Genomic DNA, 22,928 nt, shown 5'->3' with positions numbered 1-22,928 from the left:
ACGTTAGATATAATTTTAAAAAAATTAAAAGTTTAGATATTAAAATGGATCAAAATTGATAGCTTATAATACTTTAAACTATATCTATAATCAAATAATAAAATTTTGGGTATAAATTACTTTATAATCACTTCAAATTATTTAAAATAATTCAATCAGATTAAATTTATTTTAAAAACAATCTTTTTAAGCATTGATTTTTATGTCCACACAACTCACATTTAAGACGAAAACAACTTTATTTTTCTATCCATTTATTTTGGAGTATGATGTTTGTCTGGCTGCCATAGTCATCGATGATGGACCTCGCTCATTGACATTTGGACCGCAAAGGGGGCCGGATTCAATAACTCTATACTTCCCGAGTCCAACTGCCATTCAAAATCTCTCACTCACTTCCCTCTCATGCATTCATTTCAAATCTCCAATTTTGAACACACATAACTAGACAGAATTGCCCTTAAAATGTTTGGCAAATTCTCATAAGCAATAGATGCATGATAATGTTTGATTGATTTGAGTGTCCCATGTAATTCTTCGTAATAGTTTTTTTTATTATAATATGAACTAATCATCGGGAAAAAATAATTTGTATAATGTTTAAATTTTATAAATTTATGAATTTAGAGAGAGTATGAAATTGAAAATTTAGATTTAGGGTTTAGAGAGATTGTATACGTACACTACACGTATGTGGTCTGTGTGTCATTCTTTGTTATAAACATGAACAGTCTCACTAATAGTCACGACAGTCATCCAAGATTATTTATTTTAGTTTTTTCTCAAACGTAGTATCTTATTAAACTTGAAGAACATATCATGAAATGAGCACCGAAGAGTTAAAATCTCCCATAAATATGATCATATTTTAAGTTAAGAAAGTAAAAACAACGACAATGGTGAAACCAGTTAAGCAATCCCATCAGGAAGTGCATAGAAAAAGAAAAACACGGCCGAAGCAACCAGTAGCACGGGACCAACAAAATGATCAGCAGCTTCAAGCTTCGTCCCGCCGGACTTGTCATCAGCATTCTGCGAACCAGACGACGGCCTAGCTGGCGTCACCGTCGTTGACGACGAATTCGTAAAGATAGCCGCGTCCGGCGAGTTTGGGGCCAATCCAAGAAGCTCTATTCATTCAGAACACAGACACACACCGTTTCATTAAATGCATAATCAAAAGCAAAAACGGAGAAGGATAATTTAAAGCTTACTCGGGCAATCACTGACGCTAGCGTTCTTCAACTGGCAAGCCGTAGGAAGTTGAAAAAGCTTATCTTGCTGCACACCCATGCTCTTGAGACTTTGAGCCCCAGATGTCTGGCTTTGCTGAAGAATATAACACAAACACTTGGGTTCGTTTTCTTTTACGCTCGACACCGAACCGCAACACTCCTTGGACGGCTTCTCCGCCTTGCCCTGAGCAAAGTTCAGGCAACTCATCACGCTCTGGAAATCTTTGCTGCACTGGTTGGCTAATCCGCTCTCGTCCGCCGCACCGACGAAACACGCCAGCATCGTGATCGTCGCGATTGAAACTATCGAACCCTTCACTCTTCTTTGTTCTTTTCCCATTTCTTCAATCTTCACTGCTTTTCTTTACTTGTTGAGTTTTTGGAACCAAACTTGGAAAGTATCTTGGAGAAGATAAATACGAAAAAATGAGAAGCAATGTCGGTCAAATTGTGAATATAGTCCCTGTACCATACTATATATTTGAATCTGATTTTGTCTTTTTACTATAATTTAATTTAATAAAAATCAAGCTACTTTAATGGTTAAAATGATAATTGTATTCCTAGGTATTATGATAATTGTATTCCTAGGTATTTCAGGTTCGAACACCAATAACTGCAAAATATTTGAGTATTTATTGTCAAATAATTTAGAGTATTTAGAACAAACAATATTCACTTGTAATAACCCTAAATTAATAAAAATACTAATCCATCTGTTCCATTAATTATTCTTTTATTGGGAAAACACGTAGTTTTAGAAGATATATTTGAACATATGTAAAATAAGAGAAATAACAAAATTATTCCTCAAAAATTGATTTATAGATTTGATAGATTTGTTTTGATATATATAAAAAGTATGGGTAAAAAAGAAAATATAAGTGTTATTGTTTATTAAAATTTTAATAGAATATTATGAATAGAACAATTTTAAAACTTAAAATGATAAATTTATTGGAACAAAGGGAATATAATTTATACCATAATTTTGTTATTTATTGAGGACTCGGGTTGGAACACTATAGATGTTAAGAGTCTGAACGTTCAATATCGAAAGATTAAGAGTTTATTTTAAACAAATACTATCTTATACTTACCCCAAATTAATAAAAATCCTCTGCTTCTTGGAATATGTATTTTTTCTCACGCTCATTTTTTCCCGTTAATTATATCAAATAAATTGTTTAACTTATTTTGTGCTAAAATTATCAAATAATAGTATAAGGATTAAGTCCATAAAAATTAATAGTACATGGACATTTTATGAATTTGACCTAATATTTTTAGGGCTGATTGTATTAATGACATGCAGTTGAAGGGTGGAAGATAGGATTCTTTGTTGTCACTTGAGATGGAGATCAACGGTGCCGGTGTTTTTTGATATAAACGTAGGGCCCCACTTTATTAGTTGGGCAGCAAGCAGTAACGTAGAGGTAATAATAATAAGTTGTTGGTTTCAGACCGAGGAGTTTAGCTAACTGGGAGACCAAGCACGTGTCTCTCGACGCTCCACGTGGCAAAATCTTGTTGGTTTATGAAAATGAAAAATACCTTTTATTTGTTTTTTATAAAGGCGAAAAATCCATGCTTTTTAGTGTTCCCATTTTTGGAAATTGAAATTTCATTAATTATGGCTTACGGTCGGGCATGAAATTCATGCTTCCACCAATTTACAAACTTTTATTTTTTTTCATATATAATTAGCTGATCATTTTTCTCATATGTAATAGGGTAAGGAGAGATATGATAATAGGCTGTCCCTAATGTCAGGTTGAGAGCAGTTTCCGTGGGAGACCACCGAATTATGAAATGCCCTCCGTGAAACTCGATCCCACGACCACAAGATTAAGACCCTTTTTCATATATATATATATATTTAAATATAAACATTATATTTAATGGACGTTAAATTTCGTCGTTAAGTGATACGTGTTACGCTTAGGTAAATTTGAATTTTTTAAATAAAAATTTTAAAATTTTATAAAGACGATACATGTCATTTAACGGTAAAATTTTAATAGTGGTAATGGTCAAGACACCTAAAATGTAACATTAGAAACTTTAGGCACCTATATTAATAAAAAAAATAATTTAAACACCTAAATGAGATAAAAATGTTTAATTTGTGCACTTATTTTGACTTTTAATATATATGTTAACATATTAATAATAATAAATTTAAAAATTAAAATTTTAATATATTATTTTTTGAGTTACGCGAACATTTTGAATTAAGTGTTAATTAACTCGTTTCGGCTGTAACGAGAATGGTTACTTTTAATAATAATAAAAATTGGGCTTTGCCTATAAATACTAGCTATGTTGGATGCATCGCCCGCAGAGTGAGTAAAGAGATTGAAGGTTATTGAGAGGTGAGTGATTGGCGGCAGTTCTGCGGTGCGGCGGTTCTAATTACCTAAATAAGTAAATATTGTAAAAAAGTATATTTTCGGTGAAATATTAATTAAAATATTATTTTTTGATCGGATTTTTTTATCGCGTTTATCTATATAGGTAATTATAATTGGTTAAAATAATAATATTTGTGGTTATTTTTTATCGATTTTATTATTTAAAATAATAACAAAATCGATAACATCTTATTTTAACCGTATATTAAGACACTGCATGTCAACGTTTCCCGTTTTGGGCATCTTTGGAGGTACTAAAGTATTTGTTAAAGTTACTATTTTACGACTTTAAAATACTCAAAGTACAGGAAGAGCATCCCGAATGGCCTTGGAGTAGCTGTATAATCAAGCCGCGTCTCCCCCGATGATTGAAGCCGGTGTTAGATTATTGACGAGGCTCGAGAACGAGCAGAATGAGGAGTTGAAAGCGATCGACGAAGGCTGGGATACGTGGTAACTGAAAATCTCGACGACGAAGGAAACAATGGTGGCCTAATTCTACTAGCTTGGTGTGAGTAATGTCGTTGGTCCGTCTGTTATTAGTTGTATTGGTTGGGTTCTGATGGAGGATTAAAAAATTCTGATTCGACTCGATCCGAGAATAATAATGTAATTTTTTAAAAAAAATTATTTAATTAAGTGTTTTTTTAATATTAGGTTGGGTCAAGTCGAATTTATACTCAAAACATTTGGGTTGGGTCGGAGTGGGTGGAGGATGTATGTTTTTCGATTCGGGTCGAATCGGAAAGAGAATATATATTTTTCGGGTCGGTTGAACTCGGGTGGAATATACATATTTTTTGATCGATTCGGGTTGACAAAAAATCTGATCCTAACTCGACATATTACCATCTTTAGTTGGAACATTCTCGAATATTTTAGATGTGAATGATAGAATTTTTTTCATCTTCTTTACGGAGAATTTCAATTATAGGCATAAGATTTTATATTAAAAGAGTAAACTTGAGTTTATAAAATTTTAGAAGTGATTAACTTAAACTTATAAAATTCTAAAGGAAAACAAATTTTAATAAAATTTTAACATAGTATCTAACATAATATGCAGGCGAGGTCACTTTTAAAAGTTTAAATTAATATATATTTTAAATATTTTTATACTTTTAATTGATAATTTATTTTATCTTTTTAAATTTTTACAAATTTATTCCTTTAAAAAAAAATTTCCTAAAATAAAATCTTATATTCGTCTATGTTGATATCTAAGTTACAACCTCTATGACATTAGGGTTATCGAGAAAGGAAGAGAGGAAAATAACATGTCTTTTTAAATACATGAATCTCAAATTATATGACAAGTACAACAAAAAGATTATAGGACTTAGAAAGAAATTCATCTATGTAATATTGAATTGTCACATAAGAATAACGAGATTATTATCACATTTATCATATATATATATATATATATGCATATGTATATGTATGCATGTATGCATATGTATGTATGCATATGTATATGTATAAGATTCACCTATATAATATTAAAAGAATTATTATTGTTATTAGAGATCACGGATTCAAATATCAATAGTTACAACAAATGATTAAAACTATTTAAAATAAATACTATTTTATAATCATCTTAAACTTAGTAAGAAAAATACTTGTTTAGTTTAATAAAATATAAAACTTGAATAACACGCACAAAATATGAAAATTAATATGAAGTTACGCTCATTCACAGCCCTTTCCTCAATATTTTTGAAAAATTTATTTATTGTTAAATAACTGAATTTTCTCTTTAATATTCGATTTTTTCCATTTAATAATATAATAAAACAATCATATTAATGAATTATTCCAACTAGGCTCGTAAATGAGATGAGACAGATCGCGAGCTACTCGAGATCGACTCGATCAAGGCTCGATAAATATTCAGACTGAATGGACTCGACTCGAGTTCTTAACGAGCCGAAACGAGCTACTTGATATTCGACTCGAAAAGCTCGTGAGCAGCTCGAAAATATAATATATTAAGATTTTATTTTTTTAAATAGATTATTAATAATATTAATATTTATGTATTGATTTTTCTAAAAAATGCAGTAAGATTTTCATATATTTAAGGTTCAGGTCCGAGTTTGAGGCTTCAATCGAGTTAAATTTAAGATTTTTTTTCCATTTCAAGCCTTTTTGAGCTGCTCACGAGCTTCAGTTTAGGATTTCGAGTTCGATTCGAGCTTGAAAATTTTAAGCTCACGAGTTTTCGAGTCGAGTCGAGCTCAGCAATACTCAAACTCGTTTACACCCCTAATTCCATCAATATCTATTGATATATTTTTTTCTCAAATAACTCATCCAACGGCTAAAATTCATCCACCGTTTTCTAGCTTTAAATTATGCCGACACTTTTCAGGCTCCCCTTAGTTTTCATATAAAATTCCATTTTTAACATATAAGAAATTATAGATCACATTAATTATCGATAGAGGTGGCAAACAAATCATTCGGATCGGGTTTCGGTGGATCATTTCGTGTCGGATAATTTTGGATTTAGATTAAATTTGGTTTAATTTTGTTCAGATCGAATCTGGTTCGAATTTAGAACGGGTGTAAGGTGAATCAAATTGGGTCAGATATCAAGTCGGGTCAATTTTCGGGTCAGGTGATTATTAGATCGGTTGTTTTCCGGTTAGGATCAATATCAGATTAGTTGATTTTTGGATCGAGTCAATATCGGGTCGTGTCAATATCGGATCAGTTGATTTTTGGGTCGGGTTAATATCGAATCGTTTAGATTTCGAGTCGAGTCAATATCGGATCAGTTGATTTTCGATATATGTCAACTTTTAGATCAGGTTAATTCGAGTTGAATTGGTTATGAGTCTAATCAAAATTAAATATATATAGAATAATTGATATATACTTGAAAAAATATATATTATTATTTGTTAATTTTATCATTTAGGTTTAATTTAAATTCTCAATCGTTCAATATTTTAAATTAAACCATCATTTAGAGATGATAAATCGATAATTTGACACAAATACGATCCTATAATGCGTGTTATAATTTGTTATCAAAATTTTATATTGATCTCGTATGAAAAGTTTATAATAATAATAATTTGATAAATAAATAAATTTTTTATTAAAATTTTTATTTCCAATTATAAATTTAATATTTTTATTAAATTTTAAAAAATAATACGTAATTTTATTTGTTAAGTTTTATTCGTAACATAAGTAAATTTTATATTATTTTATTATAAATATAATATTATTTCCATTATTTTAGTTATTTTATATTATTTTTATTATAAATCTAATATTTTTATAACAAATAAGATTACTTTATTTATTACTGTTTACAATCTTCCAAATGCATTAGTCGGACGCTGAAGACGATTCTCATCCATGCAAATGGGAAGCATAAGATTACTGTTGATTTATATAGCTCTCCGAAGAGCATCCACAACTGAATATTTGCCTGCACCCAACAAAACAAGAAGAGAAAACACACACAGTTAAATCCAAATTACCCTAATTCAAAGATCTTGAAATACTGTTGCAGATAGTTTGGCTAAACGAATCGTTAAGTCTTTGTACTTTGACTTGGTTTATCCCGAGATTATCTCTATGGAAGTTGCGAACATGTAACCTTTATTCGAGATAGTTCAATCTTGGTAATTGAAACTCGTTTAGCAGTTCAAGCCTAGAAAATGAGACACTCAACCAATTCAAAATATCTAATAACAAAATGTCTCGACAATGTCAATTCAAATATTTTCAAAGCCGGCATTTTGACAAGCAGGTGTAAGGCAGAGCAGCAAGGGATGAGAAAACCTATTGAACATTACAGATGGTTTGCTGAAAGAGATGGTTTTGATGAGAATTTTAATGGGAAACAGTATGAAACTCATCCATGAGTTACTAAACACGAAATTATGTCGAGATTTTATTTCAGAAGATCAACGGAGAAAACGAAAAGAAGATTTAAATCAATTTCACATTTCGATGAATTCCCCAACAGAAAAAGAACAAAAAAACCTTTTTTTTTAATAGATGGTAACATAATAAAAGGGAAAAAATCTAAAGAAAACATCATCAAAGGCATGGAGAACACAATAGTCTAAAAGAGCTTACCTGCGATTCGAAAGCTTTTTTCTCTAATCAAATCCAACAACAGTAACAGCCCGGATCCTGCAATTGCAAACCAATCTTAAATCACCCAGAAATGAAAATACAGTATATAGGATCTGAAAGCGTTTCACCTCTAAAAGCAAACAAAAAAATAAATAGCTATGTCTAAACTAATAAGAGGTAAGTAATTTAGATTAATTTTTACATTTTAATTTAATTTTAATTTTTTTAATTAAGGTAACCGGAAATTAATTAGTATCGAAAGTAAAATTTAAAGATGTTAACCTTTCGTGATTGTAACCGATTCTCGAATCCGACATATCTTTGATAAGATGCAGATCAGATAAGAAATTAAGGTGTCCGATCAACCCATTTTTTATTCTTAAAATAAATAATCGGTGACGACTCTAACCATTCCATAATTCCATTCAAGTATAAGTTCAATTCCGGATCCACCTTAAAAACGGTTCTGACACTAATAATAATGATAATAATAATAATAGTGGGTCCATTTATCCAAATATAATAATAATAGTGGGCCCCATTTCCTTATCTATATTCTTATCTATCTCGTCTCCTTACTTCCACATTTTTTTTTCTAAAAATAAAGATAAATAATTTATTTAGTCACATATTTATTTTTATATTAATTACTTTATTTAATCGTCATTTTTATTTTTTGTGTGATAAAGATAATAACTTATATCGTTACAATAATAATTTTAATGATAAATTATCAATTAAATTTCAATTTAAACTAATTAATTAAATATTTAAATCAAAGTTTAAATTTTATCATTCTTTTCCTCTACAACAACCTTTCTTTTTCTTTGATATTTTCTCTTCATTTATTTTATATTATCTGCAAATAAATTATTTTCTCTCTCTCTCTCAAGGCAGTTTTGTGTTATTATTCCCTTTTCTTTCTTAAAAATCATTAGAATTAGAATGTATAAATTTTACTTTTAAAATTATTATTATATTAAGATATATTATTTTTTGTTAGAAATAATAATGAACGATTAAAACAGGAATAAATGATAACATCAAATATAATTTAAAAAAACAATTGGATGATTAAAGATAAATTAAGTATTTAATAGATAAATTATTAATTTTAATCTATTTTAATACTTAATTTTTTAATATTTTAAAACCATGCCTAATAGTTTTTTCATTTTAATATACGTTCAAAATTTAATATTAGATTTCAAAAAAAAAATTAAAACTGATTAAAATTGATAGTTTAGGTGCGTCAAAATTTAATGTAGATATAAAATAAAATAAATTAAATATCATATATAATTTTTAAAAAAATTAAAAATTTAGATATTAAAAAAATTAAAAAGGATAATTTAAGTATTTATTACCAAATACATAGTTTACCCAAATATAAAAAAAATAAGTGATCAAATAGTTAATTTATCCTAAAAATAAACACAAAACTGTAGAAACCAATGATTATAGGGTGAGAATTTCATTCCCTGACGACACCGCTTTACTGATATCACCCAATCTGACTTCAGAACACGTAAGCACAACCCTCTCGGCCACTCTGCTCCGATCACTCACCACCGGGTTCTTCAAACTTCCCCACTGACACCGCCCTTTGTCGCCAACTTCCAACACCACCAATACCCCTGGTTCACCGGGATTATATAAATAGAAAAAACCAGCCGTTGAACTTACTTTATTGAACTGAAGCTTGTCCCCTCTCCTTTCAGCTTCTCCGTCAACTCCTCCGGCATCACTCCGATTTCTATGCTAAACTCGAAGGACTTGCCGTGAAGTTCCCAGACTTTTACACCGAGTGTTTCCTCGGAATCACCGAGCAGCGCCAACATAATCAAGCTGTTCCCATGAAACGCTATCGCGGAGAAGTAAATGTTCCGATCAGGACGGAGATCGTAGGGTCCAAACCAGGTCTTCAACTCGAGATTGAAACAGTGAGTCGCGCCAGATGTATTCTCCATCATGAAAATTGTATTTTTATTAGCAGCGACGGAAAGCAACGTTGAAGCTGTTGAGTCTTTAAGCTTGGCGGGCAACGACTCGGTCCTTTCCCAAGTACGAGTCTTGATGTCGTAGATTTCGACCGCCAAAGGGTCGTCCTCGAACCCCCAGACTCCACCGGCGATTACAATGCGTTCACCGACCAAGGCGACTATGGGATCGACGCGGCAGACCGAGGGTGGATCGACGTGGTGCCACGTCAGATGGAGATGGTCGACGGAGAAGGAGAACACGGAATAGTTGAGGACGTAGAGGAGCGTGGAGGTGGAAGAACTCAGGGCTGAGCATAAAACGTGTTCAGGTGGGGGGTTTCGGTTGATCCGGAGCCAGATGTCGGATCGGGGGTCGTAAGCGAAGGCGGCGGTGGCGTGTGGGTGGCGGATGCTTTGGGTGTGGACCAAGAGCCATGGTTTGGGCTTGCCGAAGCGGCGGAGGGAGGAGAACACGGCGGCGTTCCAGGCCTTGGAAACGAAGCAGGATGGGAGAAGAAGGTGGAGAGGAACGTTAGAGAAAATGGTTTCCAGTACATCTCCATGAATGGCCACTTCCACTCCATTCTGCTCTTCTTCAGCCATCTTCAAATCCACTAGGTTTGGAACTCTATTAATGTAAGTATAAATAAAGACGACAACTGTGCTGCTCGTGACGGTACGAAATAGATTTTTGATCCTAATTATAATTTGAAATGTTCTGTTCTATTCCAACTCAAATCAATCTAAAAATTAATATACTTGTGTGATAGTTTTTTAAGAATAGTTATTTAACTTAATTTTTTTCTTTCAATATTCTGTATTCGTATTTTTTTTAGTCTAGGATGATATCAATTTTAATATTAGTTATCGATCGTCGGTGATTTTTTTTTTTTTTATATTATTTATTTTTTTACTTTTTTTTCTTTAAAAAAGAATATTTATCCTTGTGACACACTTTTCTCTACTATTGCACACTTTTTCTCCGCTCTTGTGACACATTCTTTATGATTTTAGGTAAGTTTTTCGCATATTGTTACAATCGTGTTGGTGCTTCCACAATGATCCTCACGACATTTGTTTTCTGATTGGCTTGTCGGTGATCACGTATTGTCATATATCCTCTTTTGTAAATGGTCGTTTGCCAATATAATTAGAATTGTGTAGCGAACCAGTCTGCCAAATTGTTTGGTTCGCTCATTGTAACACCCTTAACCCGTATATATCTCTATATACGAGTTAAATATGTCACATCAAATTAAAAACATTTTCTGAACTGAAATTGCCTAAAAATTTGTTTCATTTTAAAACACTCCTAACTTATAAAAAAAATTATTTTAAAATATATCTCAACCTATAATTTATTTATTTGTTACGGAAAAATAAATTCATTTGTTAATTAGTAATTTTACTAAACCATATCTTTTCGTGAAATCTTTTAAAAACATAATAATGTAATATATTCTTTTCATGCATAGATACTGATAAAACTAAACTAAGTAAAATAAACCAAAATAATTCTAATTTACTATTACATATTATTTAAAATAAATACGATAAATAAAAACTACTCACATAATGATACATGTCACTATTAGTCAAAATAAACTTCAATGACGTCTTACTGATACTGGTATTATAGATGATATGCACATGATGCTTGGAAGACTCCTCATAAAACGTATGTAGCTCAATCAGACCCTACGCATAAAAATCATCACGCGCTAAGTATAACTTAGTAAGACAATAATAATCTAAGGTGAGAAAAATCCAAAGATATCATAAACATAAATAAAATAATTTGAATTAAAACATTAAACTAACAAACCAACTTTTTCAAGTCGATTTCTTCACTGAGACCTGAAATTTCTTTTTAAATCATGAACTCATGAAAATTCTGATAAATCATATCTGATAAAATAAGCATATCATACTTTCTGTCAACTGGAAATCATTCAACTTACATATTCATTTTCATAACCCAATGCATATTTATGAGAACATAAGATACATGAGTAAGGTGTGCACTATGCATAACACTGTGCAAATCGTAACTGATATTGAGATATGATGCACTTCAGTGCCATCATAACATGAATAAGCACCAACGGTGCTGGACATTAATACACGAATGTACCAAAGCTAATATGATAACATTGATACATGAATGTACCAAAGCTGATATGATAACATTGATACATGAATGTATCAAAGCTGATAATAGATAAAACTCAACTAATGACATGCCAAGTGTACCAACAGTTCTCACTATAACAATATGGGTTAATGTATCATAATAAATCCATCATAAAAATATTCTGCTTGGGTAGTTCATACTCTAAATCATTCATAAAATTGATATAGAATATTATAAAAATATTATTTATAAACTTTATAAATCATACTGTAAATTGGAATGAGGTTGTCTTATCACAAGTCGTCCTCAATCAAAATAATTAAATAAATAATTGCACTCACCTTTGCCTCACTATAGATTCCTTAAACGATATTTCTAATCACATTCTTTTTCTTTTCCTTTCGAATCGTCCTGATTGCTAGATTTATCGTGGTATGGCAATACCAAATAATAACACAAAGTATTCGAACTACATATTAGTATCGTACTAACATAAGCTATAAGTTGTGAATTCTTTTTAGAATTTACCTCAACCTTTCCATTTAGTTCATAATGGTCATTCACCATTAAAATCATTGCACATTAAATATACAAATTCCAGCACTTTAATAAAATGCTCAAATCACAACCTCAACATTTCAAACATTTATAATTTCAACTCAAACTTTCCTAACTTTCGATTTTCATCCACCAAACTTAATAAATTTGTAATTCAACATCAACTCAATATTTAATTCAAAATTCAGCATACTAATAAAATTTTCAGTATTCAATAATTTACTCAAATAATACTTATTCGTTTAAGAACTTGCAAACAAACCCCCAAAGTTTTGGAACCTTTCAAACTCCACCATCTATCCATTAAAATGAATTTTTTAGAATTCTTCTCAACATTTCCAATTTATTCAAAATGGTCTCTTGCCGTTTAAATTTAATTTCAAGCATCCAAAAATATACTCAAACATTTAAAAATTACTCTTCAGCTTCTAATCTATTTCCACTTAAATTATAAAATTTCCATATTCAAACAACTCACACTACCTTTAAAGAATCATTATTCTGTATTGATATGCACACTGTAATTTAATTCCGTTTCTTACGCTGAAAATTAGACTTGAATACGAATCTATCCATATAAAGAACTTCTTCTAGTTCATTCTGTACAATTTATGATAAATTTTCAAAATTGACCGACATAATATGTTTTGTGCAGAATCTGCTGCCCTGTTTTTATGATATTTCATCGGTTAAAAATTCATATCTTTTTGTATATACCTTGAAATTGATCCCCATTTATTTTAAACAAAACTAGATTGATATACGAACACAAATATATAAAAATAACCTCGAAATCATTTTTATAAGATTTCTGATGAATTTTCAAACTCACTGTCAGATTAAAAAATCTAAATTGTTTTCATTAATTTGCATTGTTATGAGGTTCTTCATCAATTCTTACAACACTTCTAATATCAAGAATCAATTTTTAATCATAAAAATCACACTTCCCCTTCATCAACATCTTACCAACTTGAGCATGAAACATGAAGATTTTTATACCAAATGAAAGAGAATTTCATGTAAGTTATTTTATCTTAAATAACCTAACTTAAAATTATAGTAAAAATGAACCAAAAATTAAAACAAATCTTCTCACCTGGTAAACGGAGTCCCACGGCTGGAGGAAGAAGAAACTGAGTTTTTCTTCAATTTACTAGAATTTATCCCTTAATACACATGTCCTTATCTAATATAAATGAATTTTAAATTCATTTAATCACTTTACCATATTACCCTTAATAAAACTTAATAATTTCATCTATGTCACTTCATGATATCATCCCTTACATCATCACATCAATAACAAAAATATCATAAATTCTGATTTTTCATGTTTGTCTTTGTAACTTTTTGAAAATTGCAATTTAGTCATCTAATTTCAAATTTTTGCTTAACATGAACAATCGACCTTAATTCCATTGATCCATGAAATAATATTTCCAACCTTTATCTAGCATCCTTCACAATTTCGTGAAATTTTGATTCGATCCGATGATCCGATTTCAATACCGAACTTTACCGCATTATAACTTTTAACACAAATCTCGTACCGAAAATCTAATTCCCACTAAAATATTTGTTTTAATCCAAATTATTCATTTACAAGCTAAAATATACAACTTTTAAAAATTACACTTTTGGTCTCTAAACTTTTAAAAGTTACACTTTAGTCACTAAACTTTCAAAACTTACATTTTAGTCACTGGTCAAAATTTGGAGTATTACACTCAGCACTCCTTTATCACATCGTAAAGCATCATGTTCGACATAGAGAAAGAGTTTTATGAAGGTTACTGAATTGCTTTGATGTTTGGAAGGTTTCAATCTCTTCGTATCTTCGGGTTTAATATTTTTATTTTATGTATGAGTTTTTAGTGATCATTGTCTCCAAATTTCTCTATGGATGCATTGTAAATTTGATTCCTCTATTTTTGTTAATGAAATTCGATTTCCATTGTTAAAAAAGGAATATACTTGTTTTGAACATATCCTAAATCTTGAAATGCAAATTAAAATTTAATAAGTAATTAAATAAAATAATATATCTTTAAGCAATTAATTTTTAATAGATGATAAACCGATTAAAATTAAAATTTTTGAGTTAAATTATTGGTTAGAGATATAATTTTTAAATTATATATGAGTTAATCTTTATATATTATCTTCATTATAATAAAAATGCTTTTTTAAATACAAATATGTTAATTTGAAAGATCAAAACTAAAGATTGAAATTTTAATATTAAGATTTTTTCTATTTGTTAATGAATTTGTGAACAGATAAGATTTCACGATAATTTATTATTTTTTATAATTTGAAATGATAAATCATAAAAAAATATTTGTTGTCTTCCTAATTCAAGAGTTTCATCTTAAATCTATCTATCTATCTATCTATCTATCCATATATATATATATATTTCACAATAATTAATTAATTTTGATAATTTGACACGATAAATCATAAACTTTATTTTGTTGTCTTCCTAGTTCAAGGGTTTCATCTTAAATCTATGTATATATAAATTTCACGATAACTAATTAATTTTAAAATTTTTACATGATAAATCATAAATTTTAAATATTTATTTATTTATTTTAAATAGTTTTCACTTATATAATATAATTTTTTTATTATTAATCTTAATTATTTATTTTAATTTATCAATTATCCTAGAAATTATAAAATTGAAATGTCAACTATATATACACACACAAGATGGCAGTATATATATATATATAATATTTTATTATGTTTCTCACAAGCAGCCAAAAGGGAGTAGTACTTTGAGAAGAAACAGCTGCGGGCTTGCCCCAAGGAAGATCACCTCGGCCAAGCGCAGCCCATCGTTGCCGAGCTCTTCAGATAATGAAGATGAATATATTGTCCCTGTGAATCCCACTGGGAACAAACTTGATTTCTTTCTTTCATTTTTAAACTTCGATTTGTAGGTAACTGATGCTGCTCATCGCGTTGCAAGAGCACAAGAAACTCAAGTTATGCATTCGAATTCCAATACTTGTTTAATTTCAATTTTACAGCACCGGAGAAGGGACGGACAAATATCAACATAATTAGCTTACAGTCGCTTCATCAGGTAATAACTTCATAAATACATGTACTCTACATAATAGTTTAGGGTTTGGGATTGTAGGGTATATGCCTTAACGCTTACCCAACAAAGACCTGTAGGAAGAGACAGCATGAACATATGCTTCAAAGAAGACCCTGTTCTCCTTCTCAAGCTCTCTCCACACTGCAAAAACACATCAATGACATTAAACGACGTCGAAACCCCAAACCCGATCGACGATCACCGTCGGCTAGCTCGTCTTCGCATCACCTGTGATCGTAATGCACGGCTGAATGCTTGCATACTGCGCCAATGCCTTGACGCATTGTTGTTGGTTCATGTGAAGAAGCAAGCATCTCTCTATCAGATTCTGAACCTGCAAAATTTTCTGGTTATGAACTACAAACGCCATGATTCTTTGAAAGAATATATAATTGCAGTGCGAGTGTTGGTACTTAGTATTACCATTCGGATGTAGCTATGTGGGTGACAATGAAGACAAGGAACAAGATGGTGGTAGTTGTTGTAAGAGTAAACCATATTTTCTCCGAACCGAATTGGACAAAAGACGAAAGGAAAAATAGAACTGCAGACAAAGCTACAAAGGGAGGAGAAAATTATTTGAAGGACTAAATGAGAGAGCGACTGCTATCCAGAGATAATCTGAGTGAAGGGCCAAAAGAGCACAAGATATCCAATCGAGAGATTCACCTCATCTTGAGGAGATAAGAATATTGAAAGCATTCCCATCAGCCGAACCATGACCGATCGCTGCATGCATTTGTTGTTGTTGTTGTGGATGGTCCCTCTAATGAATGGTGACCCATACGGGGTGAGGGCGTTGGTTTTGTGTAGGAAACATGGGACACGTTTATGGGGTTCGAATTTGTGGCACAAATGTAAGGGCTTTTTGAATTTGGTATTTTACACGGGCAATGGAATCATCATAAATGGGAGGCATTGAGATCCATTAATGGATTGCCAGCTCAGGAATTTCGTATGAGTAGTCAAGATCTCAAACAATGGAACAATTGAGTTGAGAGGTTTTCCTATACTCTCCAAAATTCGATCTGGATTAGTCGATCAATAAATCAAATATCGACAACTAAATTAAAAAATAAATAAAAGCATTTTTATTAGTTTAAAATAAATACAAAGTATTTTTTGTTCGAATGACCTTTAATCATTTGACAATATATGTTCATACATTCTTGCATACGTTGTGTTTAAACCTAGAGATCCCAAGAGATAATAATAATTTTTTAGCTATTGAAGTCGTTCGTTTCGTGTAAAAATAAATAGAATTGACTTTAAAATTAGGTAAAATAATTTAAAGATAAATTAAACAAAAGGAAATTTGAGAGACTTGACTACTATGTATTTTATATTTATTATATAAATAATAAAAATAGAAATTTGAGAGACTTGACTAAACTATATAGTTTAGAAATAATTAGGATCGATTTAAGATTGAATAAAAGATTAAGAATGAAACTAAATACATGCGTGATATTATCTTACGATTACGTAATAGTATTATTGTTAATTTTTAATAGCGAGTGATCAAAATAGAACAACTAACGTTAGATATGATTTGAAGAAAAGATTAGGTGATCAAAACAGAAACCAAGTAATAGATGAGTGGTCAAATAGGTAGTTTACTCTTAGGATTAGGGGGGACGTTTGGCTGGGGGAATGTGAGATTCCTATGGGAATGAAATCTACATTCCCCCGTTTGGTTAGCTGGGAATCTCATTCCTGGTAATGTAAGATTACCAATAGTATATTTTTTGGGTATATTACCGGGAATGTCATTACCTCTATTTCCTTAGGTATTGTTGGATTACCGACGTTTTGGACTAAAATGCCCTTAATTTTTTTTTCAAATATATCATTCTTCTGTCATTGAATAATAAAAATTCTACGAAGATTAAATTACAAATTTATCCTTAAACTATTTTAGATTTACAAAAAAAGTTTATAATTAAAATTTTATATGAAGTTTAGGGGTTAAAATAAAATTTTACCCTTTCATTAAAACATTTTACATTTTCAATTTTGTAAAAAAAATTATATAAATTTTATGAATTTATATTTTTTAAAGAAAATATATAAATATTTTTCAACTTGTTAAAAAAACAAATATATAATAAGGACAATTTGGTCAAATATACATTCCAATAATCTTTTATTCCTTTAACCAAACACAGTAATCTTATAGTCCTACTAAACCAACCAAATACAAAATACAACATTTCAAGTAACCATATTTTCTGGTAATCTTACATTCCGTGAACCAAGCGAACCAAAAAGTTAAAAAAAAACATTAGATTGATAAAGTGATGTAATGAATCCAACAGAAAGAATAAAAGTTAAATAATGACATTAAAAAATATGTACATAATGAGGATTAACAGAAATAAAACAAAGTACTCGCATTTAAACACATAGCAAATGAAAATTAATATAAGGAACAAGGACAAAAAAGACAAAAATAACGATGTTGATTGTAAAATTAAATATAAACACTTACTAAAATAAGGAATAAATAAAAAAACCTAAAAATAATATAAATGAATAAATTAAGGTAAAAGTAAAATATAAATAAGGAAGAAGGAAGAAAATAAACAAATAGGCTAAAAACAGAAAATAAAGCAAAATAATACATCATAAAAAATGAAAAATAATAAAAAGTAAAAAAGTAAAATGAATAAAACAAAATGGAATAAAAATAAAAAATTGAAAAATAGAATTGAATAAAAAAACCAAAACAAAATAAAAAAGAAAACAAAAAAGAATAGAATGGATATATATATATATATATATATATATATATATATATATAATAGTACTTAAAAATAAAAAGGAAAGAAAAATAAATATGATAATGATAAGATGCATATTAGACATATATTCTATAATATTTTCCTCATATTTGAATAACTAAAATTGATTAAATTATGGATTTTGATTATATTTCGTATTTTGTGGATTAGGTTGAAGATTTGGATAAAACAAGTTCAAAATCTTATGATTAACATGATCTTCACAAAATCCCGAATTAAGGAGGAAAAATCGGGATTCAAGAAGCTAGCAAGACCAGAAGAGGTTTTCGCGTAAGGCGTGGACACGACTTATTCATCCTGAACTACCGCAGAAGAAGTCTTCAGTTAAGGCGTGGGTGCGCCTTACCAGTCCGTACAACCTAAATTAGGGTTACGAATTTACAAGGGAAAAAGAGTTTAATGACGGCTGGAAGACTCTTTTGAATTATTCTTATCTTTAGAAAAAGATGACGGCATTAAAACTCCTATTTTTATGGGATTCTCTTTAAGGGAAACTTCTTTATCTAGAATAGGAAAATCCTTATAAAAGGGGAGCTAGGGCCATTAGTTTTACATCAAGTTTTCTTTATTTTCTTTTGGTTTTCTTTCAATTATAAGTAGCAAAATACTTTTTTTCTAACTGGAGGATAATTGAAGCTTTGGTTCTTCAAGGATTGTGAGATCTAAATAATTTTCATTGTTCTTTTACTTCTTTGCTATTTATATATCTTCTGTTTTTATTAAGAATTATTGTCTTGATTGATTGTGCAAAGGATCCGTTGTTCAATTATCAAGTTGATAAATTGTCATTTAGAACTTTAAATCCGTAATTGTTTAAACGTTCTAATATTAGTGGTAAAGTAACATGGTTGATTATGATTATGTTATGAAGGTATATAACATAGTCTAAATGAATTGAGCTTGTGTATTCGTTGGCTAGAATTGGTGGTCCCTCTAGTGATTAATGTTGTTGGTGGATTAAATCTTAAGAGCTTGTCTAAGGTTATTCATTAACTAGGGAAATAATCAAAGAGCTTCTCTTGATTATCGAGAAACTAAAGAGAGTCAGGTTGTTAGAGCTTCTCAATAACCATAACCAATTTAGTGAAAAGTATAAGATTTTATCATTGCATCTATGATCAATTCTTCGAACCAATTCTGAAATTATACCTTTAGTTGGATATTTGCTTAATATTAATTTCTCTCAATTTTTAGTTGATTAGATCTTCTTTTTATTTTTACTTTTCTCAATTTTAAAACCCCATTTCTTTGCTTTAATTTTCATAAAAATAAATCTACCTAATCCCTGTGGATTCGACCTTGCTCATCGCTACTACAATTTTCTATTTTATCATATTTTTTTGTTTTTTATGAAAGAGATTGCAACTCGAATCACTATATTCCAACATCTTCCGATCTTCTTAAGATAATTTGAATTCTCATGTGAAGAAGCTCATACAATCCTCCAATTCAAGGTTCAAAGAGGGGAATTTAACAAAAAGGATTTGATGTTTGCTTGTACCATGGTTAATTTCAAACAAAAAGGCTCAGGCTCAAAATTGGCTTTCTAAGGATGATAATTAGGGTAGGCTCTTTACGAAAGCTAAAAGTGGTTTCACTAAATGTCCTTATCGTTCTTGATGCATCCAATTCTAAAATGTGGTCTTCGACATGTATAGCAAAGCAAGTTCTAGAAAAATTAACTATGTATGGCAATAACTCAATCAAATATAATAGTACTTAAAAATAAAAAAGGAAAGAAAAACAAATATGATAAAATAAAAAATATATATTAGAATATTAATAAAACAAACAAACAAATAAATAAATAAATATATATATATATATATATATATATATATATATATATACATAAATAAAACGTTCAAAAAAATAATAGATAAATAAAGAGAAACCAAAAAGTGAAAATAAAAAACTCCCTTATTAATAAAATAAACAAACAAATATGCATTTTCTTGAAGCCATTTTCACCCTTATTTCGAAAAATCCAAGTGGTTTTCAAAAAATAAGCCTCGGAAGGGCTAGATCTGAGGAAAACTCCTTGGTTGCCCTCTCCCGATCATCAACGGTTTGGTGTTTTTCAATAAAAACGACGAGCAAAACAAACAACACATGCAAGTGCAAGGCCGAACAAGGTAAAGTGAAAAAATGCATGCTTTATTCGATGTTTTCTTTCGAAAAATTACAAAAAGTTTGCTCCGATTCTCACTATTTTTTATCGTATTTTCCTGTAGATTTCGTGTGTATTTCGTGTGTTCCTTTTACATTTATTTATAGTGCTTATAAAACCCTATTTTTGGGAGTTTGATTCCGAGTGAAATGCTCGGTTTGTTGTTTGTTTTTTTGTTGGTGTTGGTGCCGAGAGAAACGCCAGAAAACTCGGTTGCGTGGGGTGTGAGGAGTCATCGACGACGCTTGAGGGGAGAAGGGAGAAGTTAGGGTTTCAATCCTAGCTGATTTGGGTCGTCTTGGGACCGGTTCGGGTCGTAGCTCGGGTTAGGGCTCCAGGTTTGGGTTTGCTTCGGCCCGCTTGCTCCTTGGGTTAATTGGGTTTGATGGCAGCTTTGTAATAGCTTTGGGCCAAATGATTAGGCCTGAAACATGTAAAATAATATAAATAATAAATATATATAATATGTGTTTAGTATAATATATATAAATATTAATGCGTAACACATAATATATGTAACAGAGCGAAATGGTGTGTCTACAGTTGCCCCTCTTTGTCCATTATCGTGTAACAAAAATTTGGCAAAGATTAAAAGACACAAATTTCGTACAAATCGAATGTTCTCTGTCGTAGAGTTGAAATCTGATATTAAGACTGGTTTGTCAATTTGGATTGAATCACGAAATGACAACCTCGCCGTGAGGTTGAGTTGAACTAGAAAATTTTGAGTACGATGTCCTTCGTCGTAAAGTTGAAACCGAACTCAGAGTGTTGGAAAGTAGCTCATGGATCCTCTTCTAGCCCAAGATACTTCGTCGTGAAGCTGAAACTTGACCTGAAGACTTTGGTGTTACTGTGTTACAGATGACTCATTCGTCGTGAAGTTGGGTCAATCTCTTGGGTACGATATCCTTCGTTGTGAAGTTGAAATTATAGGAAAATAGGAAAGTGTATTCTTCTTTCCATTCTTGACCTTGGTTTTCTTCTTGACTTAAATACCTTGGTGTGAAAATTTTGACCTGAAAGTAGTTCCTTACTGCTACCTTGTGGTGAATACGTCCTCGAGCTGAATGATATCGAACTCGATAGTGTTTATTGACAGATAACTCTTCTCACCTTTGAGTTATGTGTACTTGACTGGGGAATAACACCCTATTGTTGCAAATAACTAATTTGCCGTGAAACTACGTCAATCTACTTGGGCACGATATCATTCGTCGTGAAGTTGAAATCGTGGATGACTCATTCGCTGTGAAGTTGAACTTTGAATTGAATATCCTTGTGAAGTTGAAATCCAATCTTGTGTAAGTTGCATTGTTTCGAGTCCAATATACTTCGCTGTGAAGTTGAAATTGGCTCTGAATGAAACTGGAAGGTTGTTTGTTGACAGACAGTTTTTCTCGACTTAAGATGTGTTGAATATCTCCTCTAAACGAAGGATGGCCCTTCTTCACGTGCCTAAGCCGATCGTAAATCTTTAGATGACTCCCTTTCACGGGAAAGCCCACTGATAAATTCTGTCAGCCAAATATCATCCGTCATGGAATTGAATTCTGGCTTGAAAACGTTAACTGGAAATTAGTTACTCATCTTTGAGTTAAGCTGAATTGAATCTATTCTGAATTGGTTCTCGAACCCGTCTGAATTTGATTCTAAGATCTATCGGTCTTTCAATAGGTCAAATTGGTTGAGGTGTAGCTCATTGTTGTTGAGTTAAGCAACCACCATCAATTTCTGAATGTGCGTTTGAATCGAGTATCTTTCTTCTTGAAGTCGAAACTTGTCTCTAAAAGCTGCAAAAAATTATGTATACAAAAAATGATTAATGTGATGCTCTTAAGTATGTCTAAGATGCATGCAACATGAATTAGTTATGTTTTATCTCCTGGATGGAGTCTCGTGCTTTGTCTGCCGATCTGGTCCCTTGAATCGATCATGCCCCCATTTCTTCTTGGGTTGTAGCCGTTCACATTTGAGACTGTCTTGTTTGAAAATAGTTTTCTCCTTTCTCTTATTTTAGGAGGGTGACGCCAGACATAATAGTGATTATCCTGCAAGCGCTCCAACAGATGACTCAGAAGAGAAAATTCGCCCAAAAAAATACAGAGAAAAAAAGTCTCTAGGGTTTAATAAAATATTATCAAATCAAACAATGCCAAAATCAGTCCACAAGCCGAACTGTTATAGCCAAAAATCGTCTTTATTCGAATTTTGCCAAAAATAGCAAAATCCCGAAAATCACTCTAAATTGAAATTCGAAATAAAATAAGCAATCTCCAAAAAATCCGGCCTAAATCGGATTTAAATTGACTTCCTAATTGACAATCAAAATATTACCATAAATAGTAAAAAATATCTAAATCTAGTGATTCGGAGGGGAAAACGGTAGAATTTGATATTGAAAAA

The 22,928-nt window shown here is 30.8% G+C and overlaps 2 protein-coding genes and 1 pseudogene across 2 annotated transcripts; all 3 read right to left on the bottom strand.

Moving 5' to 3' along the window:
* Nucleotides 1-838: 838 nt before the first annotated feature.
* Nucleotides 839-1,618, bottom strand: LOC120145018 (non-specific lipid transfer protein GPI-anchored 1-like). Its single transcript, XM_039158932.1, has 2 exons — nucleotides 1,215-1,618; nucleotides 839-1,130 (listed from the first exon to the last, which is right to left on the bottom strand). The coding sequence occupies exons 1-2, from the start codon at nucleotides 1,573-1,575 to the stop codon at nucleotides 910-912; spliced, it is 582 nt and encodes a 193-aa protein (XP_039014863.1). The 5' UTR covers nucleotides 1,576-1,618; the 3' UTR covers nucleotides 839-909.
* A 7,527-nt stretch (nucleotides 1,619-9,145) lies between these two features.
* LOC120145026 lies at nucleotides 9,146-10,378 on the bottom strand (annotated as a pseudogene).
* Nucleotides 10,379-15,483: 5,105 nt separating this feature from the next.
* LOC120145299 lies at nucleotides 15,484-16,215 on the bottom strand. Its single transcript, XM_039159177.1, has 3 exons — nucleotides 15,972-16,215; nucleotides 15,777-15,882; nucleotides 15,484-15,689 (listed from the first exon to the last, which is right to left on the bottom strand). The coding sequence occupies exons 1-3, from the start codon at nucleotides 16,044-16,046 to the stop codon at nucleotides 15,598-15,600; spliced, it is 273 nt and encodes a 90-aa protein (XP_039015108.1). The 5' UTR covers nucleotides 16,047-16,215; the 3' UTR covers nucleotides 15,484-15,597.
* Nucleotides 16,216-22,928: the final 6,713 nt, after the last annotated feature.

This window comes from Hibiscus syriacus, unplaced genomic scaffold (genome assembly GCF_006381635.1).
Source record: "Hibiscus syriacus cultivar Baekdansim isolate YM2019G1 unplaced genomic scaffold, ASM638163v2 tig00110893_pilon, whole genome shotgun sequence".
NCBI classification, from domain to species: Eukaryota; Viridiplantae; Streptophyta; class Magnoliopsida; order Malvales; family Malvaceae; genus Hibiscus; species Hibiscus syriacus.
The sequence above is the reverse complement of the archived record's forward strand: the minus strand, read 5'-3'. Positions and strand labels throughout refer to the sequence as shown.

What these genes read in the sequence shown, in the direction of transcription:
- LOC120145299 (XM_039159177.1), bottom strand. Translation starts at nt 16,046, where the DNA reads ATGGTTTACTCTTACAACAACTACCACCATCTTGTTCCTTGTCTTCAT. An exon ending in CACATAGCTACATCCGAATG is followed by an intron (nt 15,883 to 15,971) that starts GTAATACTAAGT and finishes AAAATTTTGCAG; the next exon opens with GTTCAGAATCTGATAGAGAG. An exon ending in GCCGTGCATTACGATCACAG is followed by an intron (nt 15,690 to 15,776) that starts GTGATGCGAAGA and finishes GTGTTTTTGCAG; the next exon opens with TGTGGAGAGAGCTTGAGAAG.
- LOC120145018 (XM_039158932.1), bottom strand. Translation starts at nt 1,575, where the DNA reads ATGGGAAAAGAACAAAGAAGAGTGAAGGGTTCGATAGTTTCAATCGCG. An exon ending in TAGCGTCAGTGATTGCCCGA is followed by an intron (nt 1,131 to 1,214) that starts GTAAGCTTTAAA and finishes CTGAATGAATAG; the next exon opens with AGCTTCTTGGATTGGCCCCA.